The 21,938-nt window shown below is 37.5% G+C and overlaps 1 protein-coding gene across 2 annotated transcripts in view; it reads left to right on the top strand.

Moving 5' to 3' along the window:
- ADAM9 (ADAM metallopeptidase domain 9) overlaps nucleotides 1–21,938 on the top strand; it is a 146,970-nt gene that overhangs the window by 3,179 nt on the left and 121,853 nt on the right. For both annotated transcript variants that reach the window (XM_040453743.1, XM_040453829.1), the window contains exons 2-3: nucleotides 8,195–8,292; nucleotides 11,591–11,649. In XM_040453743.1, coding sequence (XP_040309677.1) covers nucleotides 8,195–8,292; nucleotides 11,591–11,649 — 157 coding nt within the window. The remainder of the gene's footprint in view (nucleotides 1–8,194; nucleotides 8,293–11,590; nucleotides 11,650–21,938) is intronic.

Here is a 21,938-nt window from a genome sequence, read left to right as displayed (position 1 = left end):
AACGAACTATGTAGAAAGAGCTTAAGTCCATACTCATTTTGTTTTTGGGTGCCAGCAAATTATTTGAATTTGATATCTTTGTGTTTTTGCTGTATCGGAGAATGCAGTCTTCTAAATTTAAAGATAGTCTGATTTTCCAACTTTAAGTAAAAAATAAAACTCTTATAATTAAAACATATACAAAACAAGTTGCCGGGTTCAAAATAGTTTTCAAAAAGAATTTTGAATTTTATCTTACCAAAGTTGACTTTATATCTGCTTTTTGTTAAAAATCCTGGTTTATTAGAAAATTTCCCCAAATATGCAAGCTCTAAGTAATTGAAAGCTTTTTCTTGGAATATGCACAAGCACTGATACATGACATAACTATAGCCTCATGGTATTTTTCTCCCCCTTTGATACATAGTATATCTCAGAGTTTTGGAGTTATGCCATCCTTAGAGTCAGTGCTATAGGACTGCCTCATAAATAAATCTAATTGTATGATCTTGTTTGTATATTGAGAGATTATTCTAGTTTCTTTTACATTTTGCGACATTGTTATTTTAGTTTAGTCATTTTTCTGAAGTGATCCTGCATGAGATACTGCTTGATTCTGACCTTTTAAGAGCGAGTTAGGAAACCTGAGAAGTTCACTTAATTTGGTCAGGTTTAAAAATTTTTTTAAACATTTATTTATTATTGAGAGACAGAAAGACACAGAGCATGAGCTGGGGAGTGGCAGAGAGAGGGGGAGACACAGAATCCGAAGTAGGTTCCAGGCTCTGAGCTGTCAGCACAGAGCCCGAGCGGGGCTTGAACCCATGAACCTCGAGGTCATGACCTGAGCCGATGTCAGACGCTTAACCAACTGAGGCACCCAGGTGCCCCAATTTGGTTAGTTTTTAAATCTGCAGTTGTTTTTGTATTTGTTTATATTTATCTTAAGGATTAGAGTATTTTAGTTTATAAGTAAGCGATGCCACTGCCAGACATTTGTCATACTGTAGGACAAAATCCACTCCCAAATAAGGGAAATGCCTTTTTCCCATTGACACATTTCTCTTTTAATGAGGTTTTTACTCATTTTAGGAGGTTTCCCCCCTTTCCTTTTTGTAGCTCCTTAAAACCCTCGTGCAAGTAGACCCCTGGAGAGCCTGTTCCATTGGCTTCATTGACACATTGGAATCCTGTTGTGAATAGAAGCTCTGATCCCAGCTACCTGAGAGGGTGGCTAAGCAGTGTACAGTACAACCATTCAATGAAATATAGGCATTGCCCACATGAAAAGATGCTGAACGTCGCTCCTCATCAGGGAAATACCAATCAAAACCACACTGAGATACCACCCCACACCGGTAGAGTGGCTAAAATGAACAAATCAGGAGACTATAGATGCTGGAGAGGATGTGGAGAAACGGGAACCCTCTTGCACTGTTGGTGGGAATGCAAATTGGTGCAGCCGCTCTGGAAAACAGTGTGGAGGTTCCTCAAAAAATTAAAAATAGATCTACCCTATGACCCAGCAATAGCACTGCTAGGAATTTACCCAAGGGATACAGGAGTGCTGATGCCTAGGGGCACTTGTACCCCAATGTTTATAGCAGCACTTTCAACAATAGCCAAATTATGGAAAGAGCCTAGATGTCCATCAACTGATGAATGGATAAAGAAATTGTGGTTTATATACACAATGGAGTACTACGTGGCAATGAGAAAGAATGAAATATGGCCCTTTGTAGCAACATGGATGGAACTGGAGAGTGTTATGCTAAGTGAAATAAGCCATACAGAGAAAGACAGATACCATATGTTTTTCCTCTTACGTGGATCCTGAGAAACTTAACAGAAGACCATGGGGGAGGGGAAGGGAAAAAAAAGTTAGGGAGAGAGGCAAACCATAAGAGACTCTTAAACACTGAGAACAATCTGAGGGTTGATGGGGGTGGGAGGGAGAGGAGCGTGGGTGATGGGTATTGAGGAGGGCACCTTTTGGGATGAGCACTGGGTGTTGTATGGAAACCAATTTGACAATAAATTTCATATATATATAAAAAAAGAAATATAGCATTGCCCCTAAAATGACAAATATGTGGACCCCATGGATTTCTAGAAAATTGATATAAAAGATGTTAATCTTGAAAATAAAGCATAATTCAGGTTGTAGATGATAATTAACAATTAGGAAATCTATGTATGTATAGGTATAAAGGTAAAAAGTCGTTTACTCAACCCTGTACCAGGGTAGGAAACATATGATCAATAAGATTATCATCCTTACTAGATATGTCATCCTTTGTCTCAAAAAACTTAAATTCCTTGCTAGAGGAACTTAAGTTCTTGAGAGCATTAAATCTTATAAGTGGTTGGTGGTTTTCCCAAAGGGGCATTTTTTTTTTTAAGATTTTTTTTAAAGTTTATTTATTTTGAGAGAGAGAGAGAGTGAGTGAGCAGGAGGGGCAGAAAGAGAAGGGGAGAAGAGAATACCAAGCAGGCTCTGCACAGTCAGCACAGAGCCCATTGCGGGGCTGGAACTTACAAACCATGAGATCATGACCTGAGCCAAAACCAAGAGTTGCACAGTTAACCGACTGAGCCACCCAGGTGCCCCTGTTTATTTTTAAATGTGAAGACAAGTAAATGTGGAAAGAAATTACAACACTCAAAAAATGTAAAAAGGTAGGACATAGCAGTGGCAATTATAATTTTTAAAACATAGTTATTAATATATGATATATATCATATATCATATACATACATATATATGTATATACACACACACACACACACACACACACACACACACACACACTTGGGATTGACCTTTTGAATGAGATGGAAATATGTGGCTCAAAATAACAGCATTTTATGGATCTAATTACAATAATTTCTCTTCAAGAAATAATTTGGGCAACAGAATTATTTTGTTTGTACTATATGTGGCATTTGGGTTTATCTTCTACAGTGAAAATACTTAAAGGTGGCTGTTTGTTTATATAATAGGCAGGAAGGAAAGGAGAAAAGCCCATGTTTGTTTGCTTTGCAATTAAGTACAATTCTTTTAACTTGTTGCCCTCTACTACAGTTACTATTATGAAACATAGACTTTCTCCAAAACAGAGTTCATAGAAAGATCTAAGGAGTTAGAGGAAGAAAAGTGCAACTAACATCCTTTCTTTTCTTTCACTAAGTTTAAGACTCTTTAAGTTTCATGTTTCAGCTCTTATTTTTGTCTCTAGCCCATGTTTCCCGGTAATGTGGTTTTTGACAGTGTGCTTATTTGTCAAATTCTAAAATAACAAATTTGTATTCTCCATCTAGTTGATAGGTTTGTATTTTAATTGTGAACTATATCTTTATACCAGTGATATTCAGCTGGGGGCAGTTTTGCCCGCAGAAAGCATGTGGGGGATATTTTTAGCTGTCACACTGTTGGTTCTTCTGGCATCTGGTGGGTAGAGGCCATGAATGCTACTAAACATCCTACATTGCACCAGGCAGCCCCCCACAGCAGTGAATTTTCTGGTCCCAAATGTCAGCAGTGATGAGGTTGAAGCTTTATACAAATAATGTGCATATACTTACTTTATAGTAACATGAGGAACATATTGTTTTGGTTCCCATGAGAAGGTTGCCTCTATTTGGAATTAAAAAAAAAAAAGAGAAAGGAATTTGGGAAAAAATATGTGCAATTTCTTATGATGTTCTGGAACTCCTTATGGGACTCAGAAAGATCCTTGGATTTTAAAACCAAGAAGTCAGTATTGGAATAATGGCTCTGCATACACAAGTTTTTTTTGGTTGCTAAAATTTTGAAAGTCTTATTAAAAATAAAGGATAATTGTGGTGCTGTTTTTTTTGTTTTTTTTCCTATCAAGAATTATATTTTAAAATGAAAAGGACAGAAAGAAGGTTACTTTCCTATACTGGATTGTTACTCTTTGCTAACAGTCTTGGTAGAAGATCATAGTTTCAGACCTGGCCTGAAGCTAGCTGTATGACATTTTAAAGTCATTTAACCTGTTTGAAATTGAAAGCTCTTTAAATTATCTGCCTGCCCATTTGTAGTTCTGAGATGTTTCTTTTTCTCTGTTATGTTTCTTCTGAGTTGTAATGAGAAAACTTCAGTTGCATATTGTTTAGCTTCTAGTTTAGCAGTTGCCTGAGCCTCTTAGCATATGTATTCTTGCCTATAACGATTTACTTTCAAAAGGTTTTATTTTGAAATCATTCTAGAGTCAGAGGAAGTTGCAAATAAATGTACACAATAATTTACTTTTTGTCACACAGAGCTTCTAATTTATTTTACTCACTAAAATAATTTTATTCCTGCCGACTGTTCGTGCCACTGAAACAGAACAGGAACTTGCAGAAAAACTCAGAACCCTCTCAGAGCACGAATGGCAATAACCCATTTCTCTAGTCCAGCTTGCAGGTGGCTGCATGTGATCAGGAAGTCAAAAGCCACAAGCTTGTAACAAGCTCCAGGACCCAATTTACAGCCTGTGTGCTCCTGTAAACACCAGGCCAGTTAGAGCCAAGTGGACCTAGCTCTGACCTGTCACTGACTTTTCTCCTCAATGTAATGCTAAAAATTTAACTTAACATGCAAATGAAACATACTATGTATGAAGTATGGTCTGTCAACTACCTGTGGGCCCAACTTTCTGTATTTTCCTGCCCCTATGTGCTAAGATGTCGCCTCTTTCCTGCCTCAGCCCCTTTAAAAACTTTCCCTGGACATTTTTCAGGGAGCTAGCCCAAGGATACTTTGCCTTCTGTTCCCTGCCTTTTGCTCCTGCAGAAGCCCGTGATAAAAGCCTTGCTTGAAACTCCTGTTCGGCCTCTTGTCAATTTCTTTCTTCTTCTTTTTTTTAAATGTTTATTTATTTATTTTAAGAGAGAGTGAGGGGGGCAGAGAGAGAAGGAGAGAGAGAATCCCAAGCAGGCTCCATGCTGTCAACACAGAGTCCAATATGAGGCTCCATCCCATGAACTGTGAGATCTTGACCTGAGCCGAAACCAAGAGTCAGATTGAGCCACCCAGGCTCCCCTCCTCCCCCCTTGTCAGTTTCTGTTGGCTAGAGAGCACAAGGGTCTGGTTCTGTTAACAACACCACTTCTAGAGTGACTGACTGTCCTAGTAGATGAACAGATTAACATGATCCAGAGTGAAATTATTAAGGATAATATTGAAACTTGTATTTTTAGGAATTAAAAAAAAAAAACCCAAAAGTCATTGAAAGGTTTATTTTGGGTGAGGAAGTAGTCCTGTACCTCAATTAATGTGGATGGGATTAAGGATGTTTCTATCTAGTGATTTGAAGCCGGCATGTATTAAGGCCATGGATTTCTTTTGTCATGGTTCCCAATTAATAACTCCAAATATCTGAATGATATTTTATCATAGTATGTTATAAATATGCCTTGGATAAGCTCATGGTTGCTTTTGTGAGTATTGGAATCCATTTCTGGTGTTTTTATGTAATGGCTTGAGTCCACATTTAGATAGTATATCATATTATAAAGACATAAGGTGTTTAAAGATGGGTAAAGAGTTTGAAAACTGTTAGTATTATATATATTGTATTGGATAGAATACAATTTGTTTTTCTGTTGTATCTTTTAAAATCTCAAACTAGACAAGGTTATAGACATTTGTATATACAGTGTTATCTTGGAGAAAGCTATAAATACTTCATTTTCATTTGTATTTGAGAAATCTGAGGGACATAAACAAGTAATGGGTAAATGAACACACAGGTTGGATTCAAGGAAGAGAGTGGGAGTAGGGAGACCAGGTAAGAAGGATTGTAGTCTTCTTTCTAAGGTGTGGGGTTAGTAAGGCTGATGAAAAGGAAGGAGCTTTGGGAGATGCTAGATAATTAGTACTTTATTTTTTTTTATTTAAAAAAATTTTTTTAACGTTTATTTATTTTTGAGACAGAGAGAGACAGAGCATGAACAGGGGAGGGGCAGAGAGAGAGGGAGACACAGAATCTGAAACAGGCTCCAGGCTCTGAGCTGTCAGCACAGAGCCCGACGTGGGGCTCGAACTCACGGACTGTGAGATCATGACCTGAGCCGAAGTCAGACGCTTAACCGACCAAGCCACCCAGGCGCCCCGATAATTAGTACTTTAAATAGGTTATACTTTTCTTTATTGAAGAAACATGCTTTTTTCTCCTTATAATTTCAAAAGTAATACAGGGATTATAAATTACTCATTGTAAAAACAAATTCAAACAATACAGATATAGAGTAGTGCAGGAAATAAAGCCCCAAGTCCTTATCTCAATATTCTCTGGTTCTATTCCATTGTGATAACTCCTTTCAGCAAGTTTGGTATGTTTACTTATGATATTTACATGTTTATTTATGACATTTTGTAGTGTATATGATATGATGTAATATTTCATAAATGCTATAATGCAGTTGATTGAAGTGAAAAGTAAATGTCTTTCCCTTCATCCTACTTCCTATAGGTAACTACTTTAAAGAATAATTATTTTATTCTAGAAAATTTTAAACACACATGATAGTAGAGAGAAGAATAATGAATGAACTCACATGTACCCCTTACCCAACTTCAATATAATTTCGTATGTATCTCCTACCTCAGACATACACCGGATTATTTTGATACAAATCCTAGACATACAGTTTTGTCTGTGAATATTCTGAATGAATGTCTAAGACATAAGGACTTTAAAAAGAAAGTCTTATCCACAATATGGTTATCACACATACAAAAATTAAGTTTTTCAAGATCATCAAACATCTGTGCAGTGTTAAAATTTCCCTGATTCAGAATTTGTTTTTTTCTATTGATTTGTTGAATTAGGATCCAACAAATCCATACATTTATAAGGCTCTTTATTTATTAAAAAATTTTTTTAAAAATGTTTATTCATTTTTGAAAGACAGAGAGAGACAGAGCACAAGCAGGTGTGGGGCAGATAGGGGGACACAGAATCTGAAGCAGGCTCCAGGCTCTGAGCTGTCAGCACAGAGCCTGATGGGGGGCTCGAACTCATGAACCATGAGATCATGACCTGAGCCGAAGTCAGACCCTTAACCAACTGAGTCACCCAGGTGCCCCTATAAGGCTCTTTAAATTATAAGGCTCTTTCACCCTCCCCCCCCCCCCCCCCCCCTTTTTGGGCATTTGTTGAAGAAATTCCACTTAATGAAATTATTTCATACATTGATCTACTGAGTGAAGAATGTGGCTATTCTTGCATTAGTCTTCCTGTTTGTATATGGTAGACTGAAGCCTCCTCATACTGGATGTGGTTTAGGTACATATGAACATATAGAGACAAGGAATTTTCATCCATGGTCCTTAGGTGTAACCATCTACTTCATTAAATTCACTGAAAAAAATTGACATGCCATCAGATATTATGTTGGATGTATTGAGAGACTTTGTATCAGACTTCAATAAGAGAAGTCTTGTAAGGAATTAGGGAAATTTTGGTTATACTCAATTTTTGCTCAAGTGATGACTTTAGAACCCAACTTCCACTTAGATATGATTCTACTGTGCAGTAAAGTGAACAGGATTGGAATTGGGAGTAAGGCTGCATGATGGTTTTGAGTTCTTCAGTGTTAATAAATTTTATCAGAAGTTTTAGTTTTTAGGACAGATTTGTGGCAGTAATTTCATTTGATGTAATTGCTACAATATTAAGTGTATATTTATTAGAGTTAATCCATCAGGTATTGAAAGCAACTTTTCCCTCTAATTGTCCTGGTCTGTTTCATAGGTATTCCAATACCGTCTTGGGATTTCATTTGTGTTGGATGAGGGTGGAAAATGGGAGATGAGTGAATGGGCTAGGCTCCAGATGTTTTCCTTCTATTTTCCCACCAAAGCACTTTTTTTTTCTTGTGTCTATATCTTAAGATTTCTTTTAAGAAAAAGAGTTAATAGTAAACAATTGTTTGAAAATGATTGCTGTGTATGCACTGTGAAGACTTACATTATTTTTTAGGAAATATATTTTTCCCCTTCATACTTATCAGGTATATTGCTATTTTTTGTATAAAATTATATGGTGTATATATACACACATACACACACAGGTATATATGTGAAGGTCACGTGATTTTGTGATTTGGACATAAAGCTTTTGATTTCCATTACATTTTGGTACCATTTAATTTTTCAGGTTCATTTGTTATATAATATTTGTTTTTCCCTTTTCTGTAGGTTTTCAACAGACCTCACATCTCTCTTCTTATGAAATTATAACTCCTTGGAGATTAACTAGAGAACGAAGAGAAGCCCCTAGGCCCTTTTCAGAACAGGCAAGTTATCTCTTAAGAAATATGTATGTGTTAAATTTTTTTTTTTAAAGATAGGTGTGTTATTTTCAGCAGGGATTGGTTCAGTGAGTAGTGTTGGCCAGTGATTAGTGCACCACCATACATATGGCACTGATATCTGTTGGCCATTACTCTCCTTAAAGTGATATATTGATCCTTAGTAGTTTCTTATTTTTTTTAAGACAAATGGTCAACTTGAAACATAACAGAATGAAATAGTTAAATAAAATTCTATGACCAGTTTAGGATGCTGATTATATAGATTTTTTAAAAGTGTGTTTTAATTTATTTTTGAGAGAGAGCATGAGCAGGGAGGGGCAAAGAGAGAGGGGGACAGAGGATCCCAAGTGCGTTCCATGCTGACAGCATGGGGCTCAAACTCATGAACTGAGATCATGACCTGAGCTGAAGTCGGACACTCAACCGACTGAGCCCCCCAGGTGCCCCTGATTATACAGATTTGTAACCCTTTTCTCACTGGTGATGGTTACAGTGGTCTTTTCATAATAATGAGAATGAACCTCTCTTAGTTTGTGATAGGAAGAATACTTCATACTGTATCTTCACAGGCTCTGGAGAATGGTAGTATGTTACATGTATGTATTTCATATTTGGGAATACTTACTCAAAAGTGTTTTATCTCCATATCAGAAGAAACATTACTGTGCTGTGAACGCTGTAACCCAATGCACAAAAATTGTTTTTTATACTATTTTCTCCTACTGTAAAGTTCAGAAAAAATGTTTGGATTTCAACTGATTTTGCCAATTCTTCAACTTTATAGAAGCATAATTTAACTGTACTGTAATTTAACAGTAATAGATAAGGAGGGTTAGAGTTTTGTTAATTATGTCTGAATTGCTGATATATTCATAAAAAGAGGGTAGCTCGAACATTGTGTAGGGGCTGGGCCTCGTAAAAAGAACACTGGAGTTGAGAGTCAGGAGCTTTTTGGTTTAGTACCCTCCAAGTACTACCACTAGGGTAGATCATTCAACCCCGTTTGTTCTCTATAAGTAAGGAATAAATAACCCTACAATTTAGAATTCTTCCTTGTTTCTGTTTTGAGCTGGACATACTGCCATTGGATTATGTTTTGACTTAGAATAGAATTAATGTATACTTGCTTCATTATTTGTCTCCTCTTCTTCACTCTTTAGCACAGTGACTATGCACACAGATACTTGTGATCATAATAAATGTCATTCATGTGCCTGGATAAATATTTGGAGAAGTAGAAGTGCTGTTTGGGCACTAGGGTTATGGCAGTGAACGAAACAGACAAAATCCATGTTCTTATGGAGCTTCCATTTTAGTGGGGTTGGGGGAGGAGACAAAAAACAAAGAACTAAGGTAGATTGATGTAGATTACTTAAGGTGGTAATGCGTGCTCTTGAGAAAATTATAGCAGCAGGGTGGATAACGAGTGCTGGGTGAGGGTAAGGGTGGGGTAAGAGGGTTTGTACTTTTTAAGCCTGGAAAAGCCTTACTGGGAAAGTGACCCTTGAGTAAAGCAGGGGAATGAGCAATCCAGGCAGATATTTGGGGAAGGAATATAGCATTATGAAACAATCCTCAGACTCTTCAGAATTTTTCTCAGATGACATGATGGTGGTGATTTTATATCATATGACTGACCAAGAGCAGAGAGGATAGAACAGCACATGCCGAAGCTATGACAATGGAAGGAGCTTAGTATTTTTTTTGTTTTCTTTCTTTCTTTCTTTCTTTCTTTCTTTCTTTCTTTCTTTCTTTCTTTCTTTCTTTCTCTCTCTCTCTCTCTCTCTCTTTCTTTCTTTCTTTCTTTCTTTCATTTTATTTTTAGTTTTCATCCTTTTCTTATTGAAGTATAATTAACATACAGTTTTATATTAGTGCCAGGTATGCACTATTATGATCCAACAATTTTATACATTACTCAGTGCTCGCCATGTTAAGTGTAGTGACCATCTGTCACCAAACAATGTTATTACCATTTTACTGACTATATTTTCTATGCTGTACTTTTCATTTCCATTGTCTTTTTTGTCACCAGAAGTTTGTAACTAGGAGCTTGGTATTTTTGATGCCTAAGTTGAGATCGAAGTAGATCACAGGCTCGCATTCAGATGTGGAAGCAGAGTGCCAGATTCTGTAACTTGGTCTAGGCCTTCGAATTGAGATGTTGATGAGCCCTAGAAGAGGGGATCATGCTATTTCTTGGCAAAATGTTAACTTAGAGTCCAGGGACAGTGAGGAAAATAAGAGAACACTTCTAATAATATTATTTGTTGAGTCCCTCCATGACTTTCTCTTTTGTTAAAGAGTTAAGGCAAAGTGGAATCTCATGCTTCTAGCGGTCACATTAAATGCTTCCGACTAATGAAGTGGTGAGTTGCTGGGGAAGTTGTTTCAGAGTTGTTTGAGGTAGAGAAGAGGATCCCATGAACTTCAGGATGTGTAAGTGCAAGTTGTCTTATCTTAGTTCGTTGGCTCTGAGATGCTGTCCATTGTAAGGCACACTATTGTTTAATATACCACTAATTAAGAAAGAAACAGAGTCCTACCAGTTTGACTGCTCTGCCTTTGTATGATGCATCCTGAATTCAGAAGATGTTCATTTGAGGGGAAAAAGTGTGATTTAGGATTGATGAAATGTGGTAAGCTGTGTGAAGATACAAAATCATAAAAGCATACGAATGTCAACTTTTGGATAATTAGAACTAGAGATAATCTCTTGAAACTAAGAAATTCATTTCACTTAAACAAAAGGAAGAATCACTTTATACTGGAGGTAATACTTGGACAGACTTAATAGAAATAGTCCCTGAAGTTACAGCTGAATTATAAATGAATTTAAGAAGAGTTTAGATGGACATGCAGATGATTTCCCACAATAAGTTATTAAAGGAAGGTAGGGGTGATCAGTGTGTGTGTGTGTGTGTGTGTGTGTGTGTGTGTGAGAGAGAGAGAGAGAGAGAGAGAGAGAGAGAGAGAGAAAATCCCAAGCACACTTCTGCTGCCAGCGCAGAGCCTGATGAGGGGCTCAATCCCACAAACTGCGAGATCATGGCCTGAGCCAAAACGAAGAGCTGGATGCTTAACCAACTGAGCCACCTAGGTGCCCCTGTCAGACTATATTTTTATTAAGAACAGTTATAAAGTTCTATAAAACAATTTCAGTCAGTGTTAAATTATTTTAATTCAGGATAATTTCCAGTATCTTATAAATACCTGTTTTTGAAAAGTAATTTATAAGATGGTGTTTTATTGTTTTTTTTCTCCTTCTCTGTGCATTTAGGTATCTTATATTATTCAAGCTGAAGGAAAAGAGCATATTATTCACTTGGAAAAGAACACGTAAGAACTTTAATTTACTTTGGCTTTTTGGTAATTTGTTTAAAAATATTATATATTTTTAAAGTATATTTTAAGTAGTATATTTAAATAGTATATTTAGTTAGATATTGTTTAGTAGATGGATAAAAAGGTGAGGATAACAAGAGTAGCAGTGTGGAAAAAGCCATACTATTTGGTGTTTCCATTGACATTAAGGCAAGGGAAAATAAATTTACAGAAAGCTGTATTTCAGAAGAAAAGTTTTTAATTGTGATAGGCCCAAGGAACAATTGAGCAGAGGTAAAGAAGTCTTTAATAGTTAGTATCAGTCTGCTGGTGCTGCCATAACAAAATACCACAGACTTAAAAAAAGGAAGTTTATTTTCTCACAAGTTATGGAGACCAGAAGTCCAAGATCAAGGTGCTATCTGGGCTGGTGTCTGGCGAGGACTCTCCCCTTGAGTTACAGATGGCCATCTTCTCACGCTGTGTTCACTTACATGGCCTCCTTGGTGTGGGGGGTGAAGGGTGGGAAAGGAGCAAGCTCTCTTGTGTCTCTTCTAATAGGGACACTAATGTTGTCAGCTCAGGACCTCACCCTTTATGACCTTATTTAACCATGATTACTTCCTTCGTGCCCCATTTCCAAATACAACCACACTGGTGGTGAGGGTTTCAAAATATGAATGTTTCTATGGTGTGGGGGAGGGACACAAACGTGTAGAACACAATAGTAGTCTGTCATCTGCCCCCCTTTAAAAAAAAATTTTTTTTTTAACATTTATTTATTATTGAGAGAGAGAGACAGAGCACGAGTGGGGGAGGGGCAGAGAGCGAGGGACACACAGAATCTGAAGCTGATTCCAGGCTCCGAGCTGTTAGCACAGAGCCTTGCAGGGTTCGAACTCACAAACCGTGAGATCATGACCTGAGCCGAAAGTTGGATGCCCAACCGATTGAGCCACCCAGGCGCCCCTCATCTCCCCCCTTTTTAAAAAAAAAAAAATTATTTATTTTTGAGAGAGAATGTGCAAGCGGGGGAGGGGCAGAGAGAGGGGGACAAAGGATCCAAAGCGGGTTCTTTGCTGACAGGCTGACAGCAGCAAGCCCAATGTGGGGCTCAAACTCACAAACCTCGAGATCATGACCTGAGCCAAAGTCAGACACTCAACCAACTGAGCCACCCAGCTGTTCCTCACATCCCCATTTTAATCCCTTCTCTGCATTTTGGCATGTTTTCTCCTAATCCCACCTTGGTAACCTGTGTTCTTTGGCTGTCTTTTTGAAATGCCAAGTTTTTAAGCATGCTGAGTCACCCAACTTTCCTATGGCCTGTCTTCTCCCATCTTTCCCTTTTCTTACGCAGCAAAACTTCTAATATCTTTAGTGAGAGATCCTAGGAAAAAAAAAGCCACATGATAGACCCATTTACAATGAGGTATGAATGAAGGGATGCTAAGTGTTTCTGTCTAAGGAAGTGCTGCTCAAAGCCTAGTCCTGGAACCTCTCCACAGCCGCTGAGAGTTTGTCAGAGATGCCAGTTCACAGGCCTAACTCTAGAATGAACCAGAATTTTGGGAGGTGTCAGCAATCTGTGTTTTAACAGGATTTCCTGATTTTTTTTTTGCATCCTCAAGTTTGAGTAAGACTTTTTACTAGAAGAGGATGTTCACCCAAAGGGTTTGAGTCTCCTTGGCAGAATTTCAGGCAATGTGACAGATATTTTCAGACAGACTTTCTGAAGTCTTCTACTGTATTTGATGGATGTTAACATTTATTGAACACTTTTTTTTGTGTGTGTGTGTTCCAGGCACTGTATTAGGTACTTTTAGGTATAGTATTTATTTAATTCTCACAAAACTCCTGAAGGATCCTGCTTGACTCCAATGTAGTGATGTCACTATGTAAAAAAAAAAAAAAAAATCTAATAGGTCTAAATATTTTCTTCTCATCCTTCCTGTAGATGTAAATCAATTAAAATTATGTCAATAAAATAATACAGTTGACCCTGGATCAACATGGGTTTGAACTGATGGGTCAACTTACACATATAATAAATACATGTACAATACTGTAGATGTATTTTTTCCTTATGATTTTCTTAACATTTTTTGGCTTACTTTATTGTAAGAATACAGTATATAATACATACAATGTGTAAAATATGTGTTAATCGACTGCCACTAAGACTTCCAGTCAGTGATGGCTATCAGTAGTTAAGTTTTTGGGGAGTCAAAAATTATGTGTGGATTTTTGACTGTGTGGGGTGTCAGCGCCCTGAACTCCTGTGTTGTTCAAGGATCCACTGTAGTTCCTTATTTTTTGCATAGGTTTCATCTTACAAAACATTTTCACAACCTTGATCTCATTTATCATACTGTTAATAACAACTTAATTCTTGAGCAGTGTTTGTTGTCCTCATTTTATGCATAAGAATACTAAGGTTCAGGAAGGTTACTGCCTTGCTCAGTATCACAGTTTGTAATGGTTCAAGCTGGGGCACAAATCCAGGTCATTTGACTGGAAGTCTGGTGATCCAAATATATGTGCTATGTATACTCTACATTACTATGCTTCTTGATTTGGTGGCAAATGGTACTTTTCCAGGCATTTGTTTGAGTGTCTTTGAAAGGTGGTTATCAAAGCTATGATCACTAATGAAAAAAAGTTAGGGTAGATAGCCTAGAATAAAATGGCTCAGATACATTCTCTGTAATAATGGAGAAGTTATGACATTCAATAAAAGAGTGACTATATTGTAGCAAATGCTTATTTTTTCCTTCCATTGCTTCTAGAATAGTAGTCTTAACTCTTTTTGGGTCTCCCTTGAGAATTTGGTAAAAGCCATTGAACCCTTCTTGTGGAGGAGGGTACATAGTCACTTATATGGAGTATTTGGCAGGAACTGGGGGTTGTGGGAAAGAAGAGATCACATCTTTCTCTGCCTGTGAGGAGCAAATTTAAAAATTAAATACAAGGGTAAGTTAAATGAGAGGTTACATGTTACTTTTATTATTGATAAGGGCTGGGTTGGAGGATTTAGCTTAGAATGAAAGCCCAACGGACCTACTAATCCTGAACCCTAGTATTAGGCAGATTTAGTTATTTATGTGAATGCCACATAGTGGCAAGTTTGCTTCTGGAGAAGCATAGTAGACTTCTCTCTCACTGGGTAGGCAGTGACTTCCAAAGAGGAAGATAAGCAGAGCAAAGCAAACTAAGCAAACTATCTTTCGGATTCACCACTAGAGGGAGACGTGTGTGTGTGTGTGTGTGTGTGTGTGTGTGTGTGTGCGCGCGCGCGTGTTGGGGAGAGAGAAGGGGAGACAGTGCAGTGATGAACGAATCAAAAGGACTGAAGACTCCACAGGCTACTCCCAAGTTTATTCAAGTTGCCTTTAATAAAGGTAAATGATACAGTGCATCAGGACAGAGAAAGTGCAGAGAATCAAGGGGTTTGAAAACTTTATGCAGAGCCCCTCAGGGTCCTTTCTCAGTTGCACAGATGTGCTTTGTCTTCAGTTTAACAAACCTCTGAGATAGTGTGTAGCATCTATTTTCATGGGAGCCCAGGCACAGGTTTACACAAGGGATCTTTTATACTACTCTGGTCATGTAGCCCAAATCAGGCTCTGTAGCTCATTACTCTGCATGCAAACCATCAATCTCTCCGTCTCTAAACAGTACAGGGAAGCTGGTCCCGGCTGCCTCCAGGGGGAGTTTAGAACGTTAAATGGCGTATTCTAAATCACCAGCGAGCACATTGCCTCCCTGACTTGTCCATAATCCCTGGAGATAAGCGTAGAGCTGCTCCAGTTCTGCTGCAAATGACAGATTCTTTGCTTGACCAAACTTCAGTCAGGCTGCTGACCTTCTTTCTAGGTGTATCAGTGCACTTTCTTGTAAAATCCAGTTTTGGCAAGAACCCTGCTAGGTCAGTTTGACAAGAACCACCACCCCCCTTGCCCTTGATCACTGTGGACATGTAACCAGGTTCCTCATCCTTTACCATCCCCAGGTGAGGTCTGATCACCCTGGCTTGTCTTAAGCAAGAATCTCTTAGGTTGTGTTAGCTAGAACCCCCCTCACCCCTGAAGTTTCCTCTTAGTAATTTTCTATCCATTGACCCCTCTACCCTGACCCTTGGCTATAAATTCCCACTTGTCCATGCTGTATTTGGAGTTAATTCTTATCTCTTTCCTCCACTGTGAAATCCCATTGCAGTAGTCCTTACACTCAGTGCAATGGACTTGAATAAAGTCTGCCTTACTGATGTGGTTTGAAATGGGGTTTGGGAAGCCAATGGCTGAGAAAGAATTCTTGAGATTTTTTTGGTGCGAAAAGATGTTTTCATTATAGCACAGGAACAGGGCCTGTGGGCAGAAAGAGCTGCGTTATAAGTGTGAGGAGTGACTGATTATATAAGATTTTGTATGTTCTGGAGGGGATGGTAATTTTAGCATCCCGGAAATTGAGTCTATAGGTTTCTGAAAGTCTGGCTATTGATAAGATTGCTTTTTTCTTGTAAATCATTAAGACAGTTGCAAACTGATACGGATTTATGTTCTGCATGACTGTGATCTCTATCAGTTGGCCATTTGTTTTTCCCCTTCCTCTGTTCTTGGGCAGCCAGGAGTGCCTGAGGAATGTCACACATATCCACATGGTGGGGGGTTACAGGGTGTTGGCTTATGCTTTGCCCTCAGCTTGCCTTCTGCTCTCTCATCATTACCATCTTTAACAGCGTCATTGAGGGGCACCTGGGTGGCTCAATTGGCTAAGCATTCGACTCTTGGTTTCGGCTCAGGTCATGATCTGGTGATTAGTGAGTCTGAATCCTGCATTGGGCTCCATACTGACAGCGAGGAGTTTGCTTGGGATTCTCTGTCTCCTCTCTCTGCCCCTCCTCCACTTATGCAAGAGTGCACACATGTGCGTGCTTACTCTCTCTTTCAAAATTAAACTTTTTTAAAAAAGTGTCATTGATATTTTTTTTTCTTTGGCAGTCATGGTGCCATGACTTAGGTAGGGTCAGATTCATCATTGGACCCTCAGACCTCTCACCTAGGGCCCTAAGTATGTACCTATCTTTGAAGCCTTTGTCTTTATTACTGGCTAATTGATTGGGGATCCATAGGTGAGTCAGACTCTTGAACGATTGCTTCAGACAAATGTCTGTTGAAGCTGGTAAGGACAGATTTTGATTTTTAAGATTTGGTTATACTCTCTGAAGCTGGGTTAAAGTCGCAAGCTTTTTTGCAAGGTACCTGCTGGGCTGGAGGTCTTCCTGGCTCCTTGTTCTGAGTGGGGAGTGGGGATTATTCCCTGACTTCCTGGGCCGGAAGACTCTTCTTCCTTACTCTCTGTGAGGTCTCTCTCTTCTCTTCTGTTGCATCCCACTTCTCCCAGGGGAATTTCTCGGTCAACTGAAACCCTTTTCTCAAACTCCTGATGACTTTCTGCTGGGCCTACTTCCTTTCTTGTTGGCATGATTTTGCTGAGGATAATTTGGAACTTCATTGGCCATTTTGGGAAACTTGAGATCTCCCCAGATTGACTCCCAATACTTCTCCCTTCCCACTGCTGCTGCTCCTCCTTCCTCCTTTTACCACCTTCAGTCTTCTGCCCTAGTTCCTTTGACTCCTTTGAGATGTTCCTATTCAAGCCCCTATGTTCTCCATCCCTCTGTCCACCCTTGCTGCCTTTCCCGTCCCACTTCAGCCCTTCGGCTTTCTACAGCCACTGGAATTGTAGGTGCCTTGGCCTCCACTGGGGCCTCTTAAGGGAGTCAGGTACCCCTGAGAGTGACTACCTAAGGCTCAGAAGAGAAACAAAAGACTCTTTGGAAATAGAGCTGGATGATTTGCCCATGCATGGGCTGGAAACATCCAGACAGCACTTAGATGTCTTCTAGTCACTCACCTAAAATTTAGCTCATTGCCTTCATATTACATTATCACAACAAAAGAAAATCTTAAAAAGTCTCCACAGTTATTGGAAGGCAGGTAACCTTAACTTGGTCCATTTGCCAGAAACACAGTTTGGATGAAAAAACAAAGTGGGGATAAACCAGTGAGATTGTATTACTGTTGTACTGACTCATAGCTGAAATTTTGAAATGGAAGCTATAGGATCTCTATTTGTATCTGTCTATATATGTTTATATATATATATATATATATATGTTATACATATATATGTTTATATATGCATATTCTAGATGTGTGGTAGTTTTCTACTTCTGGATGGTATTAACAAATTAATTCATAAAATTCCTTAATGGAGTTCTATTAAAATTGGTCTGGAGACAATGAACACTTACATAAATTAAGTTTTCTTAACATTCATAAGTATAGAAACTAACCTGTCTTTTGTTTTTTGTTTTTTAAGTTCACATGATCTGGGATGATCTTTGGTAAATAAAGCTAGCTTTAAAATTATTGCTAAACTTATTGATAAACTCTGACTACTGCAACTTTGTTGCAGATACAAAGTTTTTTTCTATCTCTGTTTACTAGTCAGACAAATTTGTGTCTACTAGATGTTTAAGATTATAAACTATAAACCCAACCTAAAAACAAAATGTATAATAAAAAGGAATTGCTTGGTGTACATCAAACACAGCAGTTAGAAAAGAAAGAAGAATCATGAATAACTTTTTAGATTCTTTAGAATGTTTGCTTCTGTGATTTTTTTTTTTACTTACTTCATCGGTCAACAGGAAAAATAACTTAAGATGATGGATGGCTAGCTTTGTTTAGTTAATGTCTTATGAAATTTTCATGGGTAATTCAAGTATAATTATTAAGATCAAGTAAATTAAATAGATATGAATGGAATAAAAGATTATAAATGAACTTTTCATTGATCATTCTGTTTTACGATAGTTCTCCTTAAGAATAGTTTCAAAACCTTTTTCATAACTTTAAACATTAAGGCTATACTAAGTTAAAGATGGATATTTATTGACCATCTAGATCATTTCCAAATTAGAGAAATATTGAGACATTAATTGCTGAACATTAATTTTATTTTACTTTTGGTATCTCATTTTTAATATGGTATAGAAAAGCTGAATATATTTAGGTCTATAAGTAAGTGTGATAAAGTTGTACTATGAAAAAGACATGTCTATAGAAATGATATATTCTTAAACTTGCTGTATTATGATAGTATGTTGAGTATGTGATAGTATGTGAGTTTGCAATTGTCTGCTTCCTACTTTTCACTGAAAATTTGGGTTTCAGATGGTTAAAAATATAATCAATATATGTAAATGAAACTACTAGGAATAGTAATAGTAAAGAAAAACTGTATTCAGGGAAAGTAAGATGTATTTTTGGTGAGGAAAGTTATGAAGGACGTGTTTTTGTTAAGGGAAGAAGAGAGTAATTTTACTGGAAAGTAGAATGGACTGGTTGTTCCAGAATGAGAAAGAAGAAAAGAGTAGGAGAAAAACTGAATGGATATAAGAAAAAAATTTTGTAAGATTTGTGGAAAAGGAACCTTAGAAAAGGAATCTTTCTTTTTCTGGTCAAAGTTGGCCAAGATTGGATAGATTTATTTGTATTTATTATTAAACAAAATTGTTTTTAATTAAAAAAAATTTGCCTTTGTACTAATAGTACATTGATGTAAAACTATTATTTGATTTTCTCTCAGTGTTAAAACAGCAAAGTTTCTTTTGGTTTGCTCTTAAGAAGAAGTTGTAAAAAAAAGTTGATTTTCTTTACCTTGTAAGTAATATGCCTGGGAAAACAAGATTTTGTGTTTTAAAATAATTTCTTGTGCTTCATATTATGTTGATCAGTTCTTTGACTATTGAAGAAAACCAGGTCTTCTCAATTGTAAGAGGCTAAGAAGTTTTACAACCATGTAACTTTCTGTGTTTGCCTTTGATATCTTTTAATTGTGATTTTGGTTAAGTGGATGACTAAGGATTGTTTTACAGTGACTGTGATCTTCTTTAGTCAAGTGATCAAACCTTCTGACATGACAACTTCTCCATATCAGATTCTAAGTGAAGTCTTTTTGACCTTAGACTAACTTTGAGATTTCCTAGATGACCCTTGGAAAATCTCATGGGTTTTGTCTCTTATAAAAAGAGAGATGTATAACTAATTACGTGTATTTGATATGTTAAATTACATGGGAAGCATTGTCAAATAAGTGATGATAAGCCTTCTTAGGTTACATGTGTGTGGATATGTTACTATTACAGGTTATTTCAGAAATTGTATGATATTCATAGAAATTTATCAATACTGTCATTGTTGAATTATTACCTTAAATTGCTGTATGTCACAGAAATAACGAAATGTCCTCGTCAATAGCATTATAATGAAATCTTGTCAGATCTTTAACCACAACTATTTTAGGTGTTTTGTCACAGACAGTTACTGTGATTCTTCTCTGAAAGCATTATAATTAGCTACAGGTTAGAATGCTCCTTGATGGCATCACTTAAAAACTTTCAGACCTTGCCATTGGATTGAGTAAGAATGTCAGAACTAATGAAGAAACTGATGGATTCATAAAAACTGCTAACACAAGATTAAGTAGAACAAGACTTAATTACGTGGGCCTGAATGAACTGATGAGGATTTTTATAATTTTTTTATGACTTTTTGTTGAAACATTCCTGGTTCTTTAATGTTTTGTTTCCCAAATTTAAGGAAAACTTTTTTTAAATTTCTAAAATTTTTATTTTTTAAATTTAAATCCAAGTAGTTAACATGTAATGTAATAATGATTTCAGGAGTAAAATTTAATGATTCATCACCTATATGTAACACCCAGTGCTCATCCCAACAAGTGTCCTCCTTAATGCCCCTCACCCATTTAGCCTATCCCCCCACCCAACACTCTGCCAGCAACCCTCAGTTTGTTCTCTGTATTTAAGAGTCTCTTATAGTTTGTCCCCCTCTCTGTTTTTATGTTATTTCTGCTTCCCTTCCCTTAAGTTCATCTGTTTTGTTTCTTAAATTCCACATATGAGTGAAATCATATGATATTTGTCTTTCTCTGGCTAATTTCACTTAGCATAATACACTCTAGTTCCATCCATGTGTTACAAATGGCAAGATTTCATTCTTTTTGATTACCGTGTAGTAGTCCATCACGTTTTCTTTATCCATTCATCTGTCAGTGGACATTTGGGCTCTTTCCATAATTTGGCTATTGTCGATAGTGCTGCTGTAAACATTGGGATGCATGTGCCCCTTTGAATCAGCACTCCTTAATCCTTTGGATAAATACCTAGTAGTATAATTACTGGGTTTTAGGGTAGTCTATTTTTTTTTTATTAGTTAAGAATTTTTTTTTTCATTTTATTCATTTTTGATAGAGGGACAGACAGAGACAGAGGACAAGTGGGGGAGAGGCAGAGAGAGAGAGGGAGACATAGAATCCGAAGCAGGCTCCAGGCTCTGAGCTGTCAGCACAGAGCCTGACATGGGGCTTGAACTCACAAACCATGAGATCATGACCTTAGCTGAAGTTGGATGCTTAACTGACTGAGCTACCCAGGCGCCCGTAGGGTAGTTCTATTTTTAATATTTTTAGGAACCTCCATACTGTTTTCCAGAGTGGCTGCACCAGTTTGCATTCCCACCAGCAGCGCAAAAGTGTTCCTCTTGCTCCACATCCTCACCAACATCTGTTGTTGCTTGAGTTGTTCATTTTAGCCATTCTGACAGGTGTGAGGTGGTATCTCATTGTGGTTTTGATTTGTATTTCCCTGATGATGAGTGATGTTGAGCATCTTTTCATGTGTCCATTAGCCATCTGGATGTCTTCTTTGGAAAAGACATGTCTTTTGCCCATTTCTTCCCTGGATTTTTGTTTTTGGGTATTGAGTTTGGTAAGTTCTTTATAGATTTTGGATACTAACCCTTTATCTGATATTTCATTGGCAAATATCTTCTCTTCTGTTGGCTGCCTTTTAGTTTTGCTGACTCTTTCCTTCTCTGTGAAGAAGCTTTTTATCTTGATGAGGTCTCAATAGTTCATTTTGCTTTTGTTTCCCTTGCCTGTGGAGACATGTGAGGTAGGAAGCTACTGCAGCCAAGGTCAAAAATGTTGTTTCCTGTTTTCTCCTCTAGGATTTTGATGGTTTCCTGTCTTACGTTTAGGTCTTTAATCCATTTTGAGTTTATTTTTTGTATATGGTGTAAGAAAGTGGTCCAGGTTCATTTTGTATTTCACTGTCCAGTGTTCCCAACACCATTTGCTGAAGAGACTGTCTTTTTTCCATTGGATATACTTTCCTGCTTTGTCAAAGATTAGTTAGCCATACATTTGTGGATCTA

The sequence above is a fragment of the Herpailurus yagouaroundi genome, unplaced genomic scaffold (genome assembly GCF_014898765.1).
Source record: "Herpailurus yagouaroundi ecotype Mexico unplaced genomic scaffold, PumYag 28, whole genome shotgun sequence".
NCBI lineage: Eukaryota > Metazoa > Chordata > Mammalia > Carnivora > Felidae > Herpailurus > Herpailurus yagouaroundi.
The sequence above is the reverse complement of the archived record's forward strand: the minus strand, read 5'-3'. Positions and strand labels throughout refer to the sequence as shown.